The sequence below is a fragment of the Botrytis cinerea genome, chromosome 1, assembly GCF_000143535.2.
Source record: "Botrytis cinerea B05.10 chromosome 1, complete sequence".
Taxonomy (NCBI): domain Eukaryota; kingdom Fungi; phylum Ascomycota; class Leotiomycetes; order Helotiales; family Sclerotiniaceae; genus Botrytis; species Botrytis cinerea.
The window spans coordinates 665,450-688,527 of NC_037310.1; the positions used below are offsets into that span (position 1 = coordinate 665,450).

Here is a 23,078-nt window from a genome sequence, read left to right on the forward strand (position 1 = left end):
GCTGCTAAAATAGAAGAGGCAAGGTTCCGAATTATGATCTCACCGTGAATGGGATCAAATAAACCGAATTTACAAGGCCTAACTGGTCGACTGCTCTTCTTGAGACCTCGATGAAAGGCCTATATCGCGAGAACAAGACTTTCTCTATCTCAAACTTATATATCGAGAATGCAACATGAACCAAAACCATCTACTCCTGTTTCGACGGAGCAAGCTAATTCATCCTTCTTTAAATAAGAAGTACCAGTGGGACCTGTTAGAAACGACAACACCAAAAAGTCGAGAAAACCACCCCACCAAAAGATACATAACGATGCAACGGATCAAGCGAATTTGAATCAGAAATGACCAAAAGACTCATACTGATTCAACTAGATGCTAACAGACAATCGCAAGACGAGATAGACAAGACACAAAGGAGGCTGAAAAGTACAAACTTCCTATTCATTAGTATGATCTTGAAAGAGGATCTGTGATGCTATGAAGTGAACCAATTGCTTTAGCACTAGAAGATGTAGATGCATTAGAAAAGAAGATAAATACACTGATTTAGCGAAGCTCCTTGATATGTCAACTAACATCTAATAGAACAGACAAAGATCTTCAACGTTCGTTTAAAGACTGAACTACTGTAATTCGAGATTTTTTGCGCAAGAAATGACACATGCATGGCGAGAGCTTGGCGATAAAAGTGTATTTGCTATTATCTCTGGCTATCTTTTCACAAAGCTAAGTAGTTGTGCCATAGGAGACATGAGTAGTCATGTAGACTTATGGTACCAAAATTTCCGATCATATCATTCCCGTGTTTCCCAGATTCCATAGTATGATAAATGCCATTGCAATTTCATAATTCATAGAATCTGTCTCATCCCAAATCATCCCCAACTGGAAGTTACCTGACTCCCATGCCCTCAATTCGATAGCCGTTGACATTTTTCACTTGCCAGTTTTCAACTGCCAATCAGATTTTTTACCACCCTGTCAATTCCATCACTAGCCGATTTTTGTACTTTCGAAAACCTCATGACACCACAACTCTCACTTTCAACATGCTGTACCAACCCACTTAATACACTAAACTCTCTACCACAACTCCGACCCGGACATCTGTACATTCTCTGATCATGAACCGGACTTCCTAAGTGGCTGTTCAATGCTTGCAGGGTACTGAATCCGCGATTGCACATAGGACATTCGTAGTGGAAGCCATTCCAAGAGCGCTCAGTGGCGATGTTGGTAGAGGAGCTATTTTCTATCAGAGGTGTAGTTATTACGTGGTACTTGTCTAGACGACGAATCTCGGCATTGATTCTTTCGCGGTTCGAGCCAGAAGGACAACGGCCGGATTCGAGATGAATGATCAGAGCTGATACGGTTGGATATTGGTTGGGACAGAAGGGGCATTTCATTGACGATCCCTGGTGGACTTTAGAGTGTTGATGCTGACGATGTTAGAACTCAATTTCAGACTGAATATCACCAGGCTCCAAAATTGTGAAAGAGACTTTAACTTTTCAGTAACGACTTACCTGCATCAGATTGTTTTCATTCATGAACATTTGTTTGCATGGCTTACAATAACGATGGCCATGTTGAGAGACATGATGATTTTCGCGAGCCACGCTAGACCAGAACCAATAATCACACCCACTACACTGAAACTCAGGCTCTGCATTGTTGGAAGAGTATCCATCATCAGAGTGTTCGGAAGCAAGATGTGCGGAGCTGTTCATAACGTGCTGGTCGTAGCTATGTTTGCTATTGAAATAACGGTCGCAAGGCTCACAGTCATACATTCTGAGTACAACCGAGATGAAATGAGTGGAGGACAGGAATGCGCGCGTTTCGGTCCTCTAGCAAGTGAAGAGTCTTGGAAAATCGAGAGATGTGAGAAGGAACGTAGAGGTTCAAACGAATGTAGAGCTTCAAATGAATGTAGAGCTTCGAATGTAGAAGATACCACAAAGAAGTGACTGGTATTAATTAGTTAAAAGAGGAAACAAAGAAGTGACTGGTATCAATTAGTTAAAAGAGGAAACAACGAACCACAGATGGAAAGAATTACCAAGCAGATAATCAAATATCAGCCTTTACCGCCTAGAAGTAACCTGTACACTTTCACAAACGGAATTCGAATACTCGTTTTCGGTTGGACGCTGATTATATGAGCCTGACGTTAAATGGCGAAGCGGTAGGCGGATACTCGCATCTGCACCTAGCCAGCGGGAATAGGTAAGCGACTTGCATTGGCTCCAAAATTTCTGCTACAAGCCCACTCACTGGCTTACAACTATGAAGAGAAAACACACTGAGCGCTGCAACCTTCTCAACCTCTCGACAAGGCAAGTTTACTCTACAAATCGTCGGATTGCCGGCGACCAACCTGCAGTGACGACTTAGCGTGCAATGTAATAATACAAAGACGCAAATAATCTCCTAAATACCGATTACCGACCATCTGGCATGTTTAGTTTCCAAATCACAAAAGATCCGAGTCGAACAAATACTATTCATCCTCCATGGTCAACAGCCCCAATATCTAATGCCAACATATCATTTGGGCCACATAACCATATAATCTAACATGGCATAGACCCTTAGGTTCCGTACGCCATACAAGACTCCTGCCCAAAAACCTCTGCACAATGACTTACTCGCAGGCTCTAAAACATCCATCCTCTAAACACGCCCCTCCTTACCCGGAATACAACACTGTAGCCCGCAACACATAAAACAAGGAACAGTAACAATAGTATCACCAAAATCCTTGTATAATATCTATACTATAGAATTACAGTTTACTTGAACCCCTTTCCCTTCCCGTTTCCATTTCCATTTCCATTCCACCCAGCCCTTTCCTAATTCCATTCAGTCCCGTCCAGCCATTCCCTCCTCCTGAATCGCGTTCTCAGAATGCAATTTTTTTTAAAGTTCAGCATTTTTTCAGATCTAAAGCATACACGCTCATGCACGCCCACGCTATCAATAACATTTCCATGTATAGCAATCACTGCTCTTTCCGCTCTCCATTCACCCGCGCCCCGAACAAAACAGACGTAAAAGAAAATGGAATCACACGCATCAGCAATAAATATCTCAAATAGGTAATTAAAGAGCTTGCATGCAATTTTAAGCATTCTAGGTAATAGAAAGAAGAATAGAGAAATAAGAACACCAAAGAAAAAAAATCTACTCGATTCTCTTTTTTCCTTCCTCCGCATTCGCGTAACGAGCTGTGCTTAATCCACGCTCGTGCTTAGTTGTTACTAGTCCACCGACTAATTTATCTTTGCGTGCGTTGCTTATTGCTTCGTTATAGCCTTCTGTTGCCCAAGGGCGTGGGTTGAGCTTGGGCCAGTTGACCTGTAGAGAAAGTGTGAGTAGAAATGTTTAAGGGAAATAAGAAGATGAAGAAGTGTAATATCATTGGTGTGGGAAAAGGAGAATTGAAAAACGGGAGAGGAACATACATATAGCATTCCGTTGCCAAAAACGAAATTAGCACACCATGCTCCTACTACTAACCAAACCAAAACCCAAATTCTCAACGGTAATACAGCGGCATTAGGTAGACGAGGGGTGAAGAGGCCAACAAAGACGAAGAAAATGCTGAAGGCGAGGATGTAAGGGATGCTTTGAATGAGTAATGGTCTCCTATCCGCAGTAATAAGATGCGAGCCAATATTTGCATTGCTAGGAAGATAATAGCCTAGGAATAGATCAAATGAATCCTGCTTAGGTCCATCTAGGAAGTTGTTTCTCACGTAACGCGTGATAGAATTTTGGAGATCTTGAAGAGCACCAGCTTTAGTCCTCACGCCTGTCCTTGTGAAGTCTGTTTTGAGGGCGCCTGTTCCAGAATAGGATTTGGAGACGACATCAGCGTTGTCGGCCCAAAGCTTACGGAAAAGGACTTCAAACTCGGGATCGGCAGTTGTAAAGTTCTCACCACGAGTGAGAACACCAAGATCCGTCAACTGGCGATTGAGAGTCCAGCGGCCAAGCATACTTTGGACAACGTTTGTTCTGTCAAGGCAGTCCATGCAATTTGTGCGGACAACACTAGTCTGATGATTGCGAACTTCGAGACGACCGTCGATATCAGCTGGCATATCAATTCCACGGAAATACTGTTGTGCTTCAAGGGCAGAGTTAAGTTGGTCAAGGAGTAATTGTGCTCGGTGCCATTTCAACCCTTTGGTTTCGTTGTGGAAATCGAAGTATACGTAGTGCAGTCTGTCCATCTCTTGTCTCTTTCCACTAGGCTCAACAACCCGGAATTTCTCATCTGTAATTTGATCACTCTGTCTGCTTTCAGTTGGCGCCGAAACCAAAATCTTTACCATCTGTTCATATGCTTCTTTTACCCGCTGCTCACGCCCCTTCTGGTTTACCAAATTTACCAAATAATTATCACCATAAATTCGGATCTGCTCGTCGAAATGCGCTCTAGCGGCAGGAACGGCGCTCTCTATTCCTCGAATCTGAAGTTTCGGTGTATAATGTAAAGTGTTGACTTCTGCCCAAAATACCGGGACACTTCCTCTGGTTTGTACATATGACAATATCTGCATCTCCTTGTCGCCTGATGCTCCAACTTTGCCATTCTGCATTCCAGCACCTCCGGCAAATCCACCAAGCCCACTGGTATTGTCATTCAAAATGATAACTTGTTCCGTCTCATTGAAATTCGAAACATGCCCGTCCTCGTCTACACCACGAGAAAAGTATCTAGTTCCAGCTCGGTATCTGGATCTTCGAGTAATCAAGATAAATGTCAATGGGGTAGACTTGACTTTAGTGTTAACAATCTCAAACATTCCAAACATAACTGGCAAGATATACGGATCCACCGCTGGCTGTTGTCCATGTTGGTGTCGAGATCCTGATGTTCGGAAATCTATTAAATCTGATTGTATGAACTTATTCCAAAAGAATCGGTCGTCTGCTCGCTTCCATAGAGGAGCTGATGTGTCGAGCTGCGATTGCCTCTGAAAAGTGTTGGTAATATCGGAAGAGTATGAGAAGTACATCGGTGCAGACTTGATGAAGATCTTAAGAAGGTTTAGGTAGGTGTCTTCGTCTTGGTCTCGAAGCGCTCGTTCTCGTAGAGGTAGGAATTCGGTTGTGATAATTTTAAATACCATATGCCCCTTCAGTCTTCCAATAGGTTGTGCCTTTGTAATTACAACAATGTACTTATCTAGGAAGAAATCAGTTCCAACTCCTGTGTAATGTGATATTGTAAATACCCAGTCGTAGCTTGATCATGCCCAAGATGCCAGCAATACTGGAGACACGCTTTCCTCCCAAGAGTGCTCCATCATTTAGTCGTATATCTCCTGTTGGTCGATCAACTACAAGTGTTGGTGCCGAGGGTGAAGATGGTGATGTGAATGCGTAATGCGATGTTGAGGCATGGACGTTGATATCCCTAAAGGGCAAAGAACTAGCCATTTTGACAGATCTATCCTGCAGATAGTGTGTATCGTAGAGGAGATGGCAGTTCCTATGTTGTCTGATTCTCACCAACAATTTCCTCTGCTGGCGGGTACGATCTGATCTACAATCCAGTCAAGCTTGATATAGCTGTTCTCTAACTCGAAGCTTGGAGCCTCGCAATGTCTAAAATTAACACTTGGTGGATATACCCTAGAAGCACCCCCCTGTTATTACTAATCTCGTCCCTCTCTGTCTGTTCCAGATCAATATCTAAAGTTTCAAAGTACGGGGCGTAGAATTCTTCGTGATATTCACAATCGCTGGAAATGATTAAAACAGATATAAAAAGGAGTAACTTGAGACACATTCATTAGAACTACTATATTCATTAATATCATTCCCCCGTACCCAGGTAGCATGGAAGAATCAGCTCCAGTTTTGACAACGACCTACTGATTCAGATACAGTGTGGATTTAGCATTTGATGATGAGCTTTTGATAGGCCGACGCTCAAAGCGCATCTGAGCAACGCGCCACGTGATCATGATTGTGCCAGTAATCGAAGCGATTAAGGATCGTCGTCACTTTCCAGGTTGCGCTGTTTCTCAAGATCAAGCAAGATAACATTTAACTTTACCTCCACCATTTCCGCCTTCCTCCTACGAATTAAAGCCGCCCAAGTGCTACACGAGCATACACAACTTGCCCAACGACATACCCCATTCCATTAAATCTCATTCACAACCACAATCACATTCACGTTTCAACATGGCTGCTCGAGGTCCACCAGGTTCCCGTGCTGGAAACTCACGATTTGCGCAGTTTAAATTGGTGTTACTTGGTAGGTGGTTTCCATGAGTTTCTGATATCCACATGAAATCAGTTGCTAATCTTTCATGATAGGGGAGTCTGCCGTTGGAAAGGTATGAGCTATCGTGTGCCGGTTGGGTTTATTCTAAATGCTAATATTCGGCATAGAGTTCATTGGTTTTACGATTTGTCAAGGTATTTATCATCACTTCCAAGCAATGACATTGTTTTGAGCTGACATTGCAAACCAGGATCAATTCGATGATTGTGAGTAGCCTTCCAACAACTCTCGTTCTTACATCGAAAGCCTGGATACGATTCAAACAGGGAGTTCCGGATGAACAAAGACCACACCGCTGACCATACGACAGACCGCGAGAGTACTATTGGCGCTGCATTTTTAACTCAAACCATCTCCCTCGACGAAAACACCACAGTCAAATTCGAGATATGGGATACCGCAGGACAGGAGAGATACAAGTCGCTAGCGCCCATGTATTATCGAAATGCCAACTGTGCTGTTGTTGTTTATGATATCACACAAGCTGTACGCCTCTCTGACTGAAAATTGGAAAGTACTTCGCTAACAAGTGTGATAGGCCTCATTGGATAAAGCCAAATCTTGGGTGAAAGAACTTCAACGACAAGCAAACGAAAACATCATCATTGCCTTGGCCGGAAACAAGCTCGATTTAGTTACGGAGCAACCGGATAAACGTGCTATTACTACTGAAGACGCTTCGAATTATGCCAAAGAAGCCGGTTTACTATTTTTCGAAACTTCCGCTAAGACATCTGAGAACGTAAGGGAATTGTTCACGGCAATTGCAAAGAAATTACCATTGGATCAAGCCGGCCCAAGAAATCCAAGAGCTGGTGGTCCAAGGGGAACGGGTGTTGATCTTAGGCCCGAAGCGCCAGGAACACAAGCAGGCCCAGGATGTGCTTGTTAAAGAAACTCTGTGATGAATATGTGGTGGAGCATGGGACATATTGGGTGGAATGAACCTTTGATACCAAGAATGAGCTATTGTCGGGACTTTCCACAAATAGTGTTCCTTTTCGAACAAGATTGCTTGGTTGAGGGCAGCATACATGTGGCCACTTCAACATTTACGAAAGCAATCGTTTTTTAATACCTTGATGTCTCTAAATTCTCGTAGGAAGGGGTTTGATGTGCAGCAGATTTCTGCTTGCCAGGCGTGAGGGTTTTCCTTGTTTTTTTCCTTTTGATGAACTAGTTCTTCGGCATTTGGGATGTACGATATGCAATAGAACCATGCATTTAAAACAATATTTTTTTCATTGCACAAGAATATGTGCTTAAAGATTGATCACCCATAGGAACTGTTTCAATACTCATAAATCAATTTTTTGGACAATATTTCGTAGCCTTGCACATTTGGCTAATGTGAATTCCAACCCTGGGAGTTTCTACATCATCAGCCAAAAAGTGGTGTGGTCCGAGCTTCTGTAAACTTGAAAGTGTTTTTATCTCGAATTGTGTAATTGGCAGAAGAGGACGCGCAGTTTTAACATCACCAACCTCAATAATAACTTATCGCTCCACGCAGCCTGTCATGCTGCGAGTTGGTCTTCGATCTTCGAGGGCGTTGGGTCTCAGATCCAACGTCGTCAGTCCTGGACGTCAATGGAGAGCACAAAATAGCCGGGTGATTTCGGATACTATGGTATGAAGCTTCAAGATATCCTCTCTCGAACAATTAAGTAGCGATATGAATGCTGATAGTTTTTGCAACTCTAGAGAAGTTATGCCGATAAACCAAGTATAACAGACTCGAGATCTCCAGTACTTCCAGGATCTGCCAGCGCGGCTACATCTGAACCATTACCACCTGGAGCAGTAGTAACACCAAATACCGCCCCAACTCCAGCAGCTCCAACTTCTACCACAATTCCTGCGGAAAATGTCCCTCTTACTCCCCCGCCTCCAGGAGTCAAGTCACCAGGGCCTCCCCCTCCATCTTCCATCCCACCACCTCCCGCACCAAAGCCAAAGAGACGTTTCTTCCGCAAGTTCTTCACAACATTATTTTTATTAACTACATTGGGCTTCGGTGGAGGAGTTTACTATTCTCGAATCAATGATAATTTCCATGACTTCTTTACCGAATATGTACCTTTCGGAGAAGAAGCGGTCCTTTACTTCGAGGAACAAGAATTTAGAAAACGTTTCCCTTCGATCGCAAATCGAGCTCCAAGACCTCCTAGAGATACCGGCGAACAGGTCAAAATCCCAAGCCAAAGTGGCGTATCATGGAGGGTTGCCAACGAGAACAAGGAATCTACTGGACGTCACACTAGCTCGGCGAAGGACAAGGCGAAGCCATCGGAAGCTGTTCAAACACCACACGACTCAAAGCCAGCCGATAGAGTCAAGGCCGTTGAGCAAGTTAAGAGTGAAAATGCACCAGTAAAGAGCTCTCCAGCTGCTGCTCCCGCCACTTCAGAGTCCAAGTCAAGCAATGTTCAAAGGGATCCAGAAGTCAATGAGCCATCTAGAGCATACAAGAAAATTGAGCGAATTGACCCAATCAACATCCCCAATGGAAACGAGCCTGTAGTTCAAGAATTAGTTAAGATTATGAATGATATCATTGCAGTCGTCAATGCCGACAATGCAAATGCTAGATTTACATCTACTATGGACAAGGCCAAGTCGGAATTGAACAGAGTTGGAGGCAAGATCTTGGCTATGAAGGAGGCAGCATTGAAGGAAGCTGACGAGAAGATTAAGTCTCACGATGGAGAGTTCGATCGTGCTGCTATGCAACTCATGCAAAACTTCAAGAACCAACAAGCAGAGCAGGAAATTCAGTACAGGGCTGAGTACGAAGCCGAGCGCAAGAGAATTCACGAGAACTACGAGAAGAAGCTTAAGTCTGAGCTCGATCGCGCAAATGAGGTCAATGAGCAAAAGCTCAAGAATCTTTTGACAGAACAAGCAGTTGAACTCAAGCGTGCATTCTTGGCTGATGTCAGAAACCGCGTGGAGGAAGAACGTGAAGGCCGCCTCGGAAAGCTTTCCGAGTTGACTAACACCGTCAATGATCTCGAGAAGCTTACCGGTGACTTCAATTCTGTTGTTGACGCAAACCTCAAGACTCAACATCTTCATGTTGCAGTTGAAGCCGTTCGCGCTAATCTCGAAAAGTCTCAAATTCCCCGTCCTTTCACCAGAGAACTTGCTGCCCTTAAGGAAATTGCATCTGATGATCCAGTTGTCAACGCAGCGATTGCATCCATCAACCCAGTCGCTTATCAAAAGGGTGTTCCAAGCTCAGCTGCCCTCATTGATCGTTTCCGTCGTGTTGCATCTGAAGTCCGCAAGGCTTCTTTGTTACCTGAAGAGGCTGGTGTCGCTAGTCATGCTTCAAGTTACGTACTAAGCAAGCTTCTGTTCAAGAAGAAGGGTTTGGCTACTGGTGATGATGTCGAAAGTATCTTGACTAGAACGGAGACATTCCTTGAGGAGGGCGATTTGGATGGTGCAGCTAGAGAAATGAACGGATTAAAGGGGTGGGCAAAGACTTTGAGTAAGGATTGGTTGGGTGAGGTTAGAAAGGTCCTCGAGGTTCAGCAGGCACTTGACGTAAGTTCTACTTTCAATTTATCCTTCACACTCACTTAGTATTTTAATTACTAACTATTCCCAGGTAATTGCAACCGAAGCAAGATTACAAAGTTTGAGAGTTGAATAGAGCAATAACAAAATTCTTTCCTGTACAATTCTACATGAAGTTCAATAGTTGTGAGAAAGGACGATGACCACGTGTTGGTGGAGAGATCTGTCAGTCATTAATTTTGACTGTTTGTAGAAGTACGGATAGTAAAATTAGAATACATGTACTTTATTACTGCTGATATTATAATGGCGAGATGATTTAGTGCCCCTGCGGTGGAGTCCGAGTTTATAAACCATGAAATAGTGTGAAGTCGAGGTCATCAAGGTGGAAGTAGCAGCGAGTGCTGGTGTGACTGGACGTTTGAACATATACATCAAACTTTTTGGGTATACTCGGATATGGTTCGGATGATGTCTTTCGATTTTAAACGACTGTAAAACACAGACATTCATTTCCTTGATCACATATTACCATTTCTATTCCAACATTTACCTCGCACCTGCAACCCCCCATACTAGTAAGCAAACTCCTAACCCTTCGCATCATTGAAAAGTGCAGCATAGACGGATTGTTACAGTGACTTTTTGGAGGACAAAGTGTCGGGGAGGGACCTCCTCGGCTATTGATATCGTGGCTATTGATACCGTGTTCACAGACACAGTCTTGAGTGGTGTCCTGGTGAAGTTGGGTCACTTCTGGGTTACAATTTGTCGGCTCTGCAGTTTTGGGGCTAAGAATACGGAGCGTTTGTGTACTTCTTTTGATGCGGATAGGAAGAGCTTCGAGAACGATATTCTCATCCGTGATGGAGTAAATATCGATTACTATGATAAACTCGGCGGAATGTATTCTGATTGGTTGACTTCGTGACCGTGTGTGATACTTCATCATTTATATCTTTTCTTAATTAAGGATGCTCCATCTTCCGATCTAGCCCTTACTCCGAATGGCCAGATGTTTTGAGAACCCTAGACCTATCTCTCACAAGTCTCGAAACCTTCATCTTGCATCATCTTCAAATATGCATCTTCGTTGGCCGCTTCCTTCTCAAATCCCTCGCTTTTGAAGATTCTGTGATGTCCATGTACATCTCTACATTCTTCACAATCGTCTGCACAGCAACTACACCCCTGCTCCACCAATACCTTGATTCTCCTGCGACGCTCCTTCGACCTTTCCCCTGCAGTGCTCTCCTCTCTCCAATCGAACATAAATTCATGATTGTAAAGAGGCCCATCCACAGCCACGAATATACATTTATACATAGCCTGGTACATGTAATCATACGCCAAACCCATTCTAATACCTTCTTTTTTCTCAACCTTTACGTCCCAGAAGCAAAGCCACTGGTTATCACACCTCGTGTAATTAATCAACATTTCTTCAAGTGGGGGCTGACACAGTAGCATTTTGCGCCAGCTGGCATCAGATCTCTTATAAGCCATTGTAACGCGGGGTGAAGAACCCCATTCCAACTTATCAAAAACTTCATGGCCTACTTGAATCCATGGTTCTTCTTCCATCGTATTGAACCAAGCTGGGAATTTCTCAACCAGTAGAGGATTGAGCGTAAACTCTGCATTTGGGGCAGAGCTTTTGAAGAAAAGACACTCTTGGAGATGGGGGGATGTTTGAATTAATTCGGCCCATTGTTTGGAAACGCGTTGGGAGAAGAGGAGAGTTTTGGCATCGAGATGCGAGAGGATCTTGGTGAGTATTTCAGGGACGTAGAGGGGATTGAGACTTTGGGTGGACATCTGGATGCTTGGGATTTGTGTACTGACTGTTGGTTCGCCGGTGCTGTATCTGATCAAGAATTGCTATATCTGGTATTTCCATGCAAAGATGCTGGACATGAGAGCGATGAGTTCGAGTAGTTGGGTGCAGAAGGGAATATCACGTGGCCGTTTGTGGAGCTCAGCCATAGAACAAGGAGTAAGTGGCGCAGTCAGTCGAAGTGGCAATACCTATAACCGAAATGTCTTGCTAGCCATCTCTGAACTTATTCATCTGCCTGTGCAAATCTATCAATACCCTTAGCATGCCAGAAGAACCGTAGAATTCGGTCGAGCTCTCTGTCGTACAGTTTAGTTCTCTTGATGTACGAGGTCTACCCTTTTACGCCCGGTACGTACCCACCCGTCTGCACGCACTCGAAGCTATCATCACCACTCACCCTAACGTCGCTCCAGTATACGGTTTTGTGGTTTCATAGGGATGTGACTGTGTCGGGAATGTGAATCACTTGTTACTATTAGATTTTGGAAGCTCTGATTCGATTTCAATGCTCAACTATACGTTGTGTGTTGAAGTTACATAAGGTTTCCTGGATCCGAAACATGTGAGTCAGGCCGATGAGATCGACATCGGAAAGCGGCAACCGAAGCTTGAGGGGGTCTGTTGGCTCTTGGTATTTTCTACTCCGTACTCATACATGTCAACTATTTAACGAGTGCATCCTCTGTTGAATTTAATGCCATCAAAATCAGGTTCAGTACTGTAATAGCTTTAATTATTTTTTTTGTTCCTTTGTTTTGAAAATAAATCTATCAATTTATTCATTTAAAAATCGATTGTTCATCCGAATCACTGAGGCGAAAAGGAAAAATGTTGTCTCAAGGAGAATCAGCAACCACCATTTTATGTTCGTGTAAACAAACGAGATTCCACATCGAGAATCCAGTTTATCAGGAGGTAATTATATCATCTGCCTTTTCGCGAGCTTTTGCCTTAGTCTTCTTTAAAAATAAATGGAATTCTGATCAATATATATATCGTAGCTCGATATTGAAGGTTTAAACATCACGGTTACATCTTCGGGTAAATCAGGTGTGAAGTCAAAGGGAAAATCTAAAGCAGAAGGTCTTGAGATTTTATCCAATGCGAGTTTGAAACTCAAAGCTGGAATATGCTACGCATTGATTGGAAGAAATGGCACGGGAAAATCGAGTATGTCTCCCCTTTTCCGTTTAGAGCAAAGAGAGATGAAATTCCTAATAACTGGTTTGGTATAAAGCTTTGTTGAAGGCTATTGCGGAGAAGTTGATCCCTGGCATTCCTGTACAAACTAGGATTTCCATCTTGCAGCAAACAGATGCAGATTCAAAAGACACAGGTGACGAAGGGGGTAATGAGTCTGAAGAAAAGGGAGGAAGTAAGCTGTCTGTATTAGCAGAAGTTATCGACAGAGCTACTTCAAGAAGTGAGATTCAACATGAAGTTGATGGTATGTTTTGGAAATCCAATTATTACATGATCTATTTGGATATTGACAAAATCTCCTAGTATTATCCAAAGCTGTTGATAATCAAGGAGATGCACTAACACCTGTACGGGCTTTTCGTAAAGTACAGCATGAAAGACTGAAGAAGGAGTTATTCGAGAAAGATAAAGACGCTAGACTCAGAAGTGGAACGCGTGGCATGGCAGCAAGAAAAGCATTGATTGCCTTTGAGAAGATTGTTGCAGATTCCGAGGAACGGTAAGTGGCCACGAGCCAGATTGACACCCAAATTCTAATTTATGATATAGAATCAATCAAGAAGATGAAGAGATTGACGAAGCCACTATCAAAGAAGAGACAGACCTAGCAGCAGAACTCCTCGCAGAGTTACAATTACAGCTAGAGCCCACAAGACTAGCCGATATTGAATCAAAAGCACGAATTATTCTTTCTGGTCTAGGCTTTCCCAAAGCAAACCTGGATAAACCAGTCAACACTCTATCCGGAGGATGGAAAATGCGTACAAATCTCGCTTCCATCCTTCTCCAACCAACTGACATTTTAATTCTCGACGAGCCCACCAATTTCCTCGATCTCCTCGGGATAATCTGGTTACAAAAATATCTCGAAACCCTCAAGGAATCTACCCCCACTCCCCCAACCATTGTAATCGTCTCTCACGATCGTGATTTCATCACTGCCACATCTCAAGAACTTATCATTCTGCGCAGTCAAGCTCTGACTTATTTCCGTGGATCTCTCTCCACATACGAATCCACGATTCGCGAGAAAACCCTCTATCTAACCCGCATGCGCGACGCTCAAGAGAAACAAAAATCCCACATCCAGCAAACCATCCAACAAAACATCAAACAAGGAAAAGCCACCGGCGATGAAAATAAACTCCGTCAAGCTAAATCTCGTCAAAAGAAATTAGATAATCGAATGGGCATGGAAGTATCCGCCAAAGGAACCCGATTCAAACTCAACCGCGACCTAGCTGGCTACCACTTGACAGCCAGAGAAGAAATTGAGATTCCACCCGAGGAAAGAGGTATTTCCATGATGATACCTCTAGCACCTGATTTACGATTTCCCGGTCCGTTACTCTCCTTAGAAAACATCTCCTTCCGCTACCCAAGCTCCGGATCTTCAAAAAGCAACACCCCACCCGCACCATTTGTTCTAGAAAACGTCAATCTTACCATCCACATGGGCGACCGCATCGGAATCGTCGGCCTCAACGGCGCCGGAAAATCCACACTTCTCTCCCTCCTCACCGAGACCGCTAAGCCTACCAAGGGAACCCTCACCAAACACCCTCGCTTACGACTCGCATACTATTCTCAAAACTCCGTCGAAGATCTGCAAGTTCTGTCGCACAGCACTCCAGAGCTAACGGCTCTCTCTCTCCTAACATCCGACATTGCCGGTGTGCTCTCCGAGCAGGAAATCCGCGGTATCCTAAATGGTTTGGGCCTTCAGGGACGAATTGTCTCGGATGTTCCGATTAGTAAGTTATCTGGTGGTCAGCTTGTGCGGTTGGCACTGGCGAGATTGGTGTGGAAGGAACCGCAATTATTGGTTCTGGATGAGGTGACGACGCATTTGGATTTTTGGACGGTCAGAGCGGTGGGGGAAGTGATGAGGGGGTGGAATGGGGGTGTCGTGGTTGTTAGTCATGATCGTTGGTTGGTTAGAAAAGTAGTAGAGGGGTGGAAGGAGGGGGAGGAAGACGAGGAAGATGACGATGAGGATGAGGAGGATGAGGAACAGAGGAGGAGATTGGTTTATGTCGTTAAGGGTGGTGGAGTCAAAGTATTAGAGGGGGGTGTGAGTGAGTTTGAAAGGAGTCTGGAGAAGAGAGTTGATAAATTGATGAAGTGATTGTATTACGTTCCATTTCAGATGGGTTGCGTTAATTACAGTCATGTATTCAATTAGTTATGCAAACAATGGCTTGCATCAAATAGTGATAAATTCAATTCCTTTCACACACATCTCTATTTAAGCCAAAGGCTTTTAAAATTGCGGAAAGTAGTTCTGATTTGAGCCTTTTAAACCACTATGTTTAGAAAGCTTTCCAAGTTCAAGCTCCGAGAACACGCCCCTTTCCTCCCGCATATATCATCGCAAACACCTCTAATACCCCGATCGGCTCCAAATAATGTATCAAAATTTTTCATAATTCAGAACCCGCTTCTTATCAGACGGTAATTCGACTCTTACAACTGCGAATTGTATGCATAATGAATATAGTCCGATCGTCACTACCGGGAAGAGCGAAAAGTAACAACATTACCTGCGATGAACCTTCTCAGCAGCTACTGTTTGGTGATATTCATTTCATGAATTGATATGGTCTTCCGGATACTAATCTGAGGGTTCTGTTGGCGTCTCTGGGGAGTTCTTGAAGTCGGATGTTGATGGGCTGACTGCGAGATGAAGGTAAGGTCTTTTATCGAATTTATTTATTGATTGGGGCTATTGCGAACTATATATAGATGTTTTGTGCTGGTAAGGTGGAAGAGACGCTGGTGTTATGGGTGGAGAGATTTGAAGAAAAGAAGGGGGGTGAGAGGATTTTTCTTTTCCCTCTGAGAGATCGTGTCCCTGTGACCATTGTGACAGTAAAGAAGAGGAAGAAGAAGAAGACGACGACGACGGTGGTGATGGTGATGAGAGTCATTAGTACCTGAATTTTTTCATTTTCTTCACCTTCAGATGGCCATAGATGGACCTTTTCTTCTTTTTCTTGAAGTTGTTGACTGATCAATTTGTGCGCTGTGACTTGAGATGAAGCAAAGCCCATTCCAGTTCAGCAACGAGAAGGATTTACGCGACTGCCAAATTTTATCAAAACTATTATTCTAGGTTATTGGGCTGTAATCGTCTCAGTATTAACAATGAGCTACAATTTTACTACCAACAAGTTGTTAGATCTCTTCGGTTCAACCTGCCAAAATGATGAAGAAGCGCACTTGCGCTTCATTTCTCTCGATTTCAAAGCCACGCTCATTTCTTCCATACGTGTCATTCTTAAATACCAAAATAACTCACCGTTTAAAGTTACTATAAAATAATTGAAAAAGGAAGAGAGAAAAAAAATTACTCAGTTCTCATAGCTCACATGTATATTATCTCTGTTAATGTCTGATGGAAGGATTTGAACTTAAATCGTGGTGAGGATGTACCATATACCCGTGTCAGAGACTTTATTTTACGAGAGAGAAGAATTGGGTGTTTTAGGGATGAATTTTGGATTAGTTTTGTGCTTTATCTTTTATCAGATAGTGGATGTACATTCAATTATCATTCAGCTACTGCCAATTATTACTGTATGAATTTTTGTAGTCTTTTTGTGCACACATAGAGCTAATGGCTGATTGTTGCTTATTCACTCATAGACATCTCCCCCCTTTTGTTATCCGATGAATTTACCGTACTTTCTGATTCACGTCTGGATACGAACCGTAAACATCCAAGATGATTATCAACACGTACAACTATCTTTTTGATACCTCAAGCCGTAATGTCCGTATCTTACATTTAGCAATCTAGCGCTTGTGTTTGGCTGTAAACATATTTTGGTTATAAACTCCACAGAGTCCCAGTCAGTGCACAACTTCTGAACTTGATTATCTCTAAACCCCAATCACAATCACAATAACAACTAAAAAACACTCTCCAACACTCGATTACTGAATAACAGTTCCCATTCAATATTCAAACCTTGAGCATACCTCACACATAAAAATTGGTCTCCGCCTCCCTTTGCAGAGATACGTCACCTATTTCTACAATCTATCTCCTAAACGCAAAAACCTTCACAAGATGTGCAACATCTGCCGCAGAATCGAAGCCGTCCAGTCTATCGACTCTATCCTCCTCAAACCCCTCAAAGTTATCCTCACCAAACTACATGAGCGCATCGAACCTGAGCTAGGAGACTCTTTCCTCCGCCGCGAAGCACGTATCCACTCCATCAAGAAGAATCTCCAATGTCTTAAAATCGGTCCTTTGAAGCCTATCATCAAACTCATCATCTCTGATCTCGATTCCGAGCTCCATAAACTCGAAGTTAGCAAACTCGATCACCCTGCCTATCGAACTGTCGGGAAATACAATCATCTAAAGACGAAGATCGGACCGGATGATAGCTCAAGTATTAGGGCATGGGTTGAGAATCAAGCTAAAGAAGTTGAAGAAACTAAACTTTTGAAGAAAATGGTGGCTCTCCAGAGTAGTTCAAGAACTCAGGGTAAACCAAAAATCCAGAAAGATTTAATTACAGGACCGAAGCATTTGATGGGGCCGGGATCATCAACAGAATCAGAGTATCTGTCAGAAACGGATGATATGACGGAAATTGATTATATCGAGCATGATGATCGGCTACCTGTTGAAGGAGCTTTGGAATGGTCAACTCATGTTGTGGATGAATGGTTCAAGAAGAATGGCGAGAGTAATTTGTTAAGCGAGGGGGTTGCGCAGGCGGAAAATGCACCTAGAAAGCATAGGAAGCATAGGAAGCATAGGAAACATAGGGAGCATAGGGAGCATAGGGATCATTTGAAGAAAGAGTAGAGTCCTTCTAGAGTAATGCGGTGGTTTTATGAATAGATGACAAAGTATGATTGATAACCAATACAAATTATTCATTTTGAGAGAAATAAAAACGAGCTCTAACTGATTAAGCATTGAATAGTGAGATGATCGCTTGTAGATAGACACGCCTCTACGAAATATCATGGGGAGCTCTGGATATCACTAATTATACCTCGCGACTTTTACAATATACTATCTGATAACATTATGTCTGAACCAGTTGCTCCTTAGAAATCACACAGCCTTAGCACTATATCACTTGATAAAATTGCACCTTAGCATTGCCTTGGTAATAGATAGATGATAAATTTAGCATATCTCATCCGAATGACATTTTTACCACTCAGTATTGCAAATGCTACATGCATCCAATAACACAGTATGCAGATATGAAAAACTACATTTCCAAAAATTTCTATCGTTACGTTGTATTCAAGACTTCCAAGATGTGCTATTCAAGTAATTTCAGAGAAAATTCATTATTTTCACAATCTCTAACCCAACTAATGATGGTTCCATACAACTCATAACAGACACAAGTTAAATTTCATTTCCATCTTGGCTATCTCATTCCGTATTTCAGTAACCCACCCCGAGAATATTAAAATGTCTACTACATAAATATCCTCCCATATTAAAAACAACCTATCCTAGTTTACTAAACCCTCTCCAATCATTATATCCTAGGTTTTAAAAAGTTAAATCTCAATCTAGTTTTAATATCCATCTTTGTTCTCATTTCAATCCGTCTGCTCACTTACCCACTATCCAACTACCCACCCGGCCCATTCTCACCCTCTTTTACATTCTCTTCATCCCATTCCAGCCGCCCCTCAACCTATCACCTTCTCTTGCTCTCCCCAATTCCATTCCACATCTACATTGTTCCCCATTTATCCTTTCCAAAATCCAATTAATCCAAAGTTTCTCCTTCCAATCTCCTTCAAAATAACCTAATAAGTTTCGCCTATATTCCAACAACTCCAAGATTTCCGTGCCGTCTTCAATCTAAATAACCATTCAATTTTCCAGATATTATCGAGCACGCAAAACAATACAATATGAATGAATAAACTATTGATGACTTCTTTACAAAGTCTCTTCCGCAGAATCCAAACTTCATCAAAAAGGGTCAATATTTTCCTCTTCTATTCATTACGAAGCGACATATTATCAATAACACAATACGATATCCTAAAAATTTAGAACATACATAACGTTACAAGAAAATCAGAGTCAATTTGCAAAAAAATACCAAAGACAAAACAATCTATCATTTATCATAATCAAAGCTTCAAAAATAAAAATACTACATACAAAAGAATAATCAATAGATTGATTTTTTTATCATAAACATATCCCCCTTCCGCCCAAGAAAATTATCCTATCTTACATACATGCAAACATAAACCCCCTCATCATCATAAAGTATCTAAATGCTAGATGAAAAGAACCAACCCCATCATACCCACAGCAGCCCACACACCCAACCCTTTAACCAGTTTCTCCGCGCCTCCCTCGAAAGTAACCGCGCTCGGAGTCGCCACCGGTATCTGAGTCGTCACACTTCCACTCTTTGCACTAGTGCTCTCGCCCTCCGCCTTAACCACATACGAACTTGGTTTTGGCACTCTCGTAATCGACGATGCGGTGCCCGTAGCGACCAAGGTGCCGTTTCCAGCACCATACGGTGGTGCGATGCTGGTGTATGGCGATGAAGCTGGAGATGGGGATGCGATTGCAACGGGAACAACGGTGATGATTGAAGGAGCGACGATGGCGGAGATGGTGGTGGTTTGAGAATTGATAAGGGTGGAGATTAGGGTTGTGTAGAGGCTTGTTGGGGATGCGGCTTCAGGGGTGGCCGCGGATGAGGATGCTCCGATGACTGGGACTGAGGTTACGATGCCAGCAGCTGAAGAGGCACCCTTGGTTGGAACTGCTGACGATACACCAGCGATAGATGAAGCTCCAGCTGCAGGGGCTGAGGTGAAAATACTGGCGGTGGAAGAAACCTTGACACCGGGTACTGAAGTTTCGATTCCAGCAGCTGAAGAAGCTCCGGAGGTAGGTACATTGATAGGAGCAGTAGAAACAGTGATTGGATACACGGAAGTGTATGATGAGATTGTCTCAGTTGTGACTTGACCTGATCTAGCCGGGCAATCTGTTACACTTGGAGCACATGAAGTGATAGTATAAACAGATGTTTGGTAGACAGTTGAAGTTCCATATGAAGTAACTGTTGTGGTTGGAACGGGTCCTCCAGCTGGGGAAGATGTGGAGCTAACAATGCCACTGTTTCCACTGGTCTCTGTTACAGGGCAAACGGTAGTGTAAGAGGAAATTGTCTCGGTGGTTACAGAACCAATTCTTCCTGGGCAATCGGTGACGGTTGCTGCACAAGATGTGATGGTATAAACAGAGGTTACATAAGCCGTAGATGTGGTGTATTGAACAACTGAAGTAATTGGCAATGTAGCACTTCCTTGGGCCGAAGAGGATGGTGTTTGCGATGCAGTGACTCCTGGGGCCGAAGATGGCTTTGAAGATACGGAAATTCCTTCAGCAGAAGATGTTGAGGTGGCAGTTGCAGTGACAGGGCAGACAGTGGTGTAAGAGGAAATGGTTTCAGTGGTTACGGATCCAATTCTTCCTGGGCAATCAGTAACTGTTGCGGCACAGGAGGTGATTGTATAGACTGTGGTAACATAAGCTGTTGAAGTAGTGTATTGAATAGCCGAAGTTATCGAGCCAGTCCCGGATGAAATAGATCCACTAGCGGAGGCAGAACCAGTTTCTGATGTTACAGATCCGCTGTTGGTAGCAGATCCAGTTGGTAATTCACTGGTACCGCTTGTAGAAGGTCCTACGACGGTTGAGTCGGTTGCACTAGATCCTGGCCCAGTTTCAGTGGCAGTACCTGAAGATACAGTAATTCCCTCAACTGAAGATGTGGCGCTGGAAGCTGGAGTAGTTTCTGAGTGACTGTAAGTACTGTTTCCATATGGTGCAGTAGATGAGATAACGACGGAAGAAGTCGATGCCGGGTATCCTGATGGGCCTGCAGATGATGTCTTTGTCTTGGTCTTGGTCCTGGTTCTGGTCTTGGATCTGCTCTTGCAAGATTTAACACCAGTTCCGAGAGATTTGGTAGGGCGTGGCTTGCTAGATTGACCTGTACCAACTATGGAAGATTTGGTAGGGTATGGTTTGGTGGATGCTCCAGTACCAATCACAGAAGACTTGGTGTGATATGGCTTGCTAGAAACCCCAGTACCTGTGACGACAGACTTAGTGGAATATGGTCTGGATGAGTGAACACTTCCACTAGTAGTAGAGTTAGAGGAATACACTGAAGTGTAACCGGAAGATGGTTTAGACGATGGCTTGGCGGAGTGAGACTTCGAAGTGTAGCCTGTTGCGATGCTTGTAGGTTTAGAAGAATGTCCAGTGAAAGTGTAGCTTCCAGCTGGCTTTGAGGAATGAACTTGGGAGTGGGTCAAAGAAGATGTCGCCTTGTGAGAATATCCTGGGATGGTGTAGCCAGATGATGCTTGAGTTGGCAAAACTTCTGAGTAAGTCGAAGATTGTGCAGCAGAAGATTCCAATGATGAAGAGGATGTGACGGTCGAGGTTTCCGAAACGGATGTAGAAGTAGACGTTGAAGTAGTTGAGGTCTCCAACAAACTCGAGGATGATGTAGTAGAAGATTCTGAGGAAGTCAAAGTTGAAGTGGAAGAAGATTCCGAAACCGAGGTCGAAGTACTTGAGATCGAGATCACAGTGCTACTGGTAGCAGCAGATGATTCAGTCGATGCTGGGACACTGGAAGTGATAGAGACTTCTGAAGTGGAGCTGGAACTACTGATAGTAGTGCTGTGAACAATCGAGGATGTCGAGGTGGGAGGAGGTGGTGCGTAAGAAGCCAAACAAGACTTAATAAATCCGTGGTAAGAATCCCCTTTAAGTTCTTCATCTGTGTTTTCTTGAGAATATGTAGCTTCCCAAATCATGACACCTCCAAATTGAGGTTTGTTATGATAAGACTCGATCAAGCTTTGAGCCTCGAGTGGAGAGATGTAGTCAGATGCAGTTCCTGCTAAGGTAGAACCGAGGAGACCAAGATAGATAGAGGCACCAGCACTTGCACCATTGTTGATGGTTGACAACCATTGATCGTAGGTGAATTCTGCAGAATCTTCTTGTCCAGTTAAAGCATAGTTGTCGGCCCATTGACGAGCTGTGCATTGAGCTGCAGCATTGTTATAAAATTGAATCCATAAAAGATCGAATTGGGCACCAGCAATCATGGCTCCCATGTTTGGTTCTGGCAATGGACATTGTGGAGCTCCTGAAATGAAATATTTCTTCGATGGGTTCTCGGCGAAATGTTCTCGGAGTCTGTTGATCATTGCAATATAACCTTCGGAATAATCTGATGGATGTCAGCCTTGACATCATACGTTTTAGTGGTCTCTCTTACCTGTAGGACCAAACTCGATATCGAAATCGAATCCATCAATGTCAATGTGAACACTAGAGTCAGTTCCATAGTAACCACCATCCATTGGTCTAATTCCACCAGCATCCAACCACGATTGTTTGAAAGGTCCATAGCTTCCCCATAAGAAATCAGCGAAGTATTCTCCGTCAGCTGCTCCTGTAAGTTGATAAGTGTTCGAGGCTCCTCCGAGAGAAAGTAGTATCTTCTTTCCTAGTGATTGACAGTAAGGAATTCCCTCTTGAATGCCTGGGCACTGAACGTAAAGCTGATCTTTCGAAGTGTTTACATCTCCCAATGGATAACCTGGTCCTGGTGTGAAGATTGGTTGACCATAACAAGCATTACCAAAGTTCTCGGCTGGGTAACCATCACCTTGTGCTGGGAAAACATTCATAAAAGCTAATGGAATGATGTCTACTGTAGATTGCTCGCAGTAATATGAAAGATTGGTTTGAGATGGTCCGGAGCCCTATCGTCATAATCAGCAATAGTATTTTGAATCTAGTTGTAAGCCATACCCAATACAAAGCCAAATTTGCAGGTGATGATGCATCATAGAGAGCGGCAGCAGGAGCAATTAACGCAAAAGTAGCCGCAGCCACAGTAAAAGACTTTGAAGGATACATTATTAAGAAGATATTAAGTATATACGCAAAAATGAAAGTGTGAAGAGGCCGAAGCCAGGTAAAGAATGTGGTTGAACTGGTTTGGTTGTCAAAGACAGGACGCAAACAAATGTTTGCACGGTACGAAGGTCACCGGTTGATGAGAAACTTGATGTCTAGAATTCAAGAAAGAGAGAGAGAAGAGAGGAAGAAAAGGGAAAAGGAATTGTATA

At 43.2% G+C, this 23,078-nt stretch overlaps 8 protein-coding genes across 8 annotated transcripts; 4 read left to right on the forward strand and 4 right to left on the reverse strand.

Moving 5' to 3' along the window:
• Positions 1–680: 680 nt before the first annotated feature.
• BCIN_01g01690 (hypothetical protein) lies at positions 681–1,977 on the reverse strand. The gene is made up of 2 exons (XM_024690257.1): positions 1,533–1,977; positions 681–1,445 (listed from the first exon to the last, which is right to left on the reverse strand). Exons 1-2 carry the CDS (start codon positions 1,797–1,799, stop codon positions 954–956), a joined length of 759 nt encoding a protein of 252 aa, XP_024546025.1. The 5' UTR covers positions 1,800–1,977; the 3' UTR covers positions 681–953.
• Positions 1,978–2,771: 794 nt separating this feature from the next.
• Bcsac1 lies at positions 2,772–5,606 on the reverse strand. The gene is made up of 3 exons (XM_001555593.2): positions 5,256–5,606; positions 3,474–5,206; positions 2,772–3,366 (listed from the first exon to the last, which is right to left on the reverse strand). Exons 1-3 carry the CDS (start codon positions 5,458–5,460, stop codon positions 3,193–3,195), a joined length of 2,112 nt encoding a protein of 703 aa, XP_001555643.1. The 5' UTR covers positions 5,461–5,606; the 3' UTR covers positions 2,772–3,192.
• Positions 5,607–6,036: 430 nt separating this feature from the next.
• On the forward strand, positions 6,037–7,624 carry BCIN_01g01710 (hypothetical protein). Its single transcript, XM_024690258.1, has 6 exons — positions 6,037–6,286; positions 6,349–6,368; positions 6,424–6,450; positions 6,507–6,522; positions 6,627–6,802; positions 6,855–7,624. The coding sequence occupies exons 1-6, from the start codon at positions 6,214–6,216 to the stop codon at positions 7,206–7,208; spliced, it is 666 nt and encodes a 221-aa protein (XP_024546026.1). The 5' UTR covers positions 6,037–6,213; the 3' UTR covers positions 7,209–7,624.
• Positions 7,625–7,708: 84 nt separating this feature from the next.
• Bcmic60 lies at positions 7,709–10,224 on the forward strand. The gene is made up of 3 exons (XM_024690259.1): positions 7,709–7,946; positions 8,021–9,868; positions 9,933–10,224. The coding sequence occupies exons 1-3, from the start codon at positions 7,836–7,838 to the stop codon at positions 9,975–9,977; spliced, it is 2,004 nt and encodes a 667-aa protein (XP_024546027.1). The 5' UTR covers positions 7,709–7,835; the 3' UTR covers positions 9,978–10,224.
• Positions 10,225–10,499: 275 nt separating this feature from the next.
• BCIN_01g01730 (hypothetical protein) lies at positions 10,500–11,787 on the reverse strand. The gene has a single exon (XM_001555596.2). The coding sequence runs from the start codon at positions 11,657–11,659 to the stop codon at positions 10,877–10,879; it is 783 nt and encodes a 260-aa protein (XP_001555646.1). The 5' UTR covers positions 11,660–11,787; the 3' UTR covers positions 10,500–10,876.
• Positions 11,788–11,949: 162 nt separating this feature from the next.
• On the forward strand, positions 11,950–15,140 carry BCIN_01g01740 (hypothetical protein). Its single transcript, XM_024690260.1, has 6 exons — positions 11,950–12,029; positions 12,095–12,596; positions 12,683–12,851; positions 12,919–13,128; positions 13,188–13,383; positions 13,434–15,140. The coding sequence occupies exons 2-6, from the start codon at positions 12,510–12,512 to the stop codon at positions 15,010–15,012; spliced, it is 2,241 nt and encodes a 746-aa protein (XP_024546028.1). The 5' UTR covers positions 11,950–12,029; positions 12,095–12,509; the 3' UTR covers positions 15,013–15,140.
• A 1,761-nt stretch (positions 15,141–16,901) lies between these two features.
• BCIN_01g01750 (hypothetical protein) lies at positions 16,902–17,786 on the forward strand. The gene has a single exon (XM_001555598.2). It carries the CDS (start codon positions 16,960–16,962, stop codon positions 17,710–17,712), a length of 753 nt encoding a protein of 250 aa, XP_001555648.1. The 5' UTR covers positions 16,902–16,959; the 3' UTR covers positions 17,713–17,786.
• A 1,189-nt stretch (positions 17,787–18,975) lies between these two features.
• BCIN_01g01760 (hypothetical protein) lies at positions 18,976–23,030 on the reverse strand. Its single transcript, XM_024690261.1, has 3 exons — positions 22,759–23,030; positions 22,220–22,709; positions 18,976–22,171 (listed from the first exon to the last, which is right to left on the reverse strand). Exons 1-3 carry the CDS (start codon positions 22,864–22,866, stop codon positions 19,173–19,175), a joined length of 3,597 nt encoding a protein of 1,198 aa, XP_024546029.1. The 5' UTR covers positions 22,867–23,030; the 3' UTR covers positions 18,976–19,172.
• Between the last annotated feature and the right edge of the window lie 48 nt (positions 23,031–23,078).

What these genes read in the sequence shown, in the direction of transcription:
- Bcsac1 (XM_001555593.2), bottom strand. Translation starts at nt 5,460, where the DNA reads ATGGCTAGTTCTTTGCCCTTTAGGGATATCAACGTCCATGCCTCAACA. An exon ending in CATGATCAAGCTACGACTGG is followed by an intron (nt 5,207 to 5,255) that starts GTATTTACAATA and finishes ATTTCTTCCTAG; the next exon opens with ATAAGTACATTGTTGTAATT. An exon ending in TTGGCAACGGAATGCTATAT is followed by an intron (nt 3,367 to 3,473) that starts GTATGTTCCTCT and finishes CTTTCTCTACAG; the next exon opens with GTCAACTGGCCCAAGCTCAA.
- BCIN_01g01730 (XM_001555596.2), bottom strand. Translation starts at nt 11,659, where the DNA reads ATGTCCACCCAAAGTCTCAATCCCCTCTACGTCCCTGAAATACTCACC.
- BCIN_01g01740 (XM_024690260.1), top strand. Translation starts at nt 12,510, where the DNA reads ATGTTGTCTCAAGGAGAATCAGCAACCACCATTTTATGTTCGTGTAAA. An exon ending in GATTCAACATGAAGTTGATG is followed by an intron (nt 13,129 to 13,187) that starts GTATGTTTTGGA and finishes AAAATCTCCTAG; the next exon opens with TATTATCCAAAGCTGTTGAT. An exon ending in GTTGCAGATTCCGAGGAACG is followed by an intron (nt 13,384 to 13,433) that starts GTAAGTGGCCAC and finishes TTTATGATATAG; the next exon opens with AATCAATCAAGAAGATGAAG.
- Bcmic60 (XM_024690259.1), top strand. Translation starts at nt 7,836, where the DNA reads ATGCTGCGAGTTGGTCTTCGATCTTCGAGGGCGTTGGGTCTCAGATCC. An exon ending in GGGTGATTTCGGATACTATG is followed by an intron (nt 7,947 to 8,020) that starts GTATGAAGCTTC and finishes TTGCAACTCTAG; the next exon opens with AGAAGTTATGCCGATAAACC. An exon ending in AGGTTCAGCAGGCACTTGAC is followed by an intron (nt 9,869 to 9,932) that starts GTAAGTTCTACT and finishes AACTATTCCCAG; the next exon opens with GTAATTGCAACCGAAGCAAG.
- BCIN_01g01750 (XM_001555598.2), top strand. Translation starts at nt 16,960, where the DNA reads ATGTGCAACATCTGCCGCAGAATCGAAGCCGTCCAGTCTATCGACTCT.
- BCIN_01g01710 (XM_024690258.1), top strand. Translation starts at nt 6,214, where the DNA reads ATGGCTGCTCGAGGTCCACCAGGTTCCCGTGCTGGAAACTCACGATTT. An exon ending in GTTTAAATTGGTGTTACTTG is followed by an intron (nt 6,287 to 6,348) that starts GTAGGTGGTTTC and finishes CTTTCATGATAG; the next exon opens with GGGAGTCTGCCGTTGGAAAG. An exon ending in GGGAGTCTGCCGTTGGAAAG is followed by an intron (nt 6,369 to 6,423) that starts GTATGAGCTATC and finishes TATTCGGCATAG; the next exon opens with AGTTCATTGGTTTTACGATT.
- BCIN_01g01690 (XM_024690257.1), bottom strand. Translation starts at nt 1,799, where the DNA reads ATGTATGACTGTGAGCCTTGCGACCGTTATTTCAATAGCAAACATAGC. An exon ending in ATGAAAACAATCTGATGCAG is followed by an intron (nt 1,446 to 1,532) that starts GTAAGTCGTTAC and finishes TAACATCGTCAG; the next exon opens with CATCAACACTCTAAAGTCCA.
- BCIN_01g01760 (XM_024690261.1), bottom strand. Translation starts at nt 22,866, where the DNA reads ATGTATCCTTCAAAGTCTTTTACTGTGGCTGCGGCTACTTTTGCGTTA. An exon ending in CAAATTTGGCTTTGTATTGG is followed by an intron (nt 22,710 to 22,758) that starts GTATGGCTTACA and finishes TTATGACGATAG; the next exon opens with GGCTCCGGACCATCTCAAAC. An exon ending in TATCGAGTTTGGTCCTACAG is followed by an intron (nt 22,172 to 22,219) that starts GTAAGAGAGACC and finishes GACATCCATCAG; the next exon opens with ATTATTCCGAAGGTTATATT.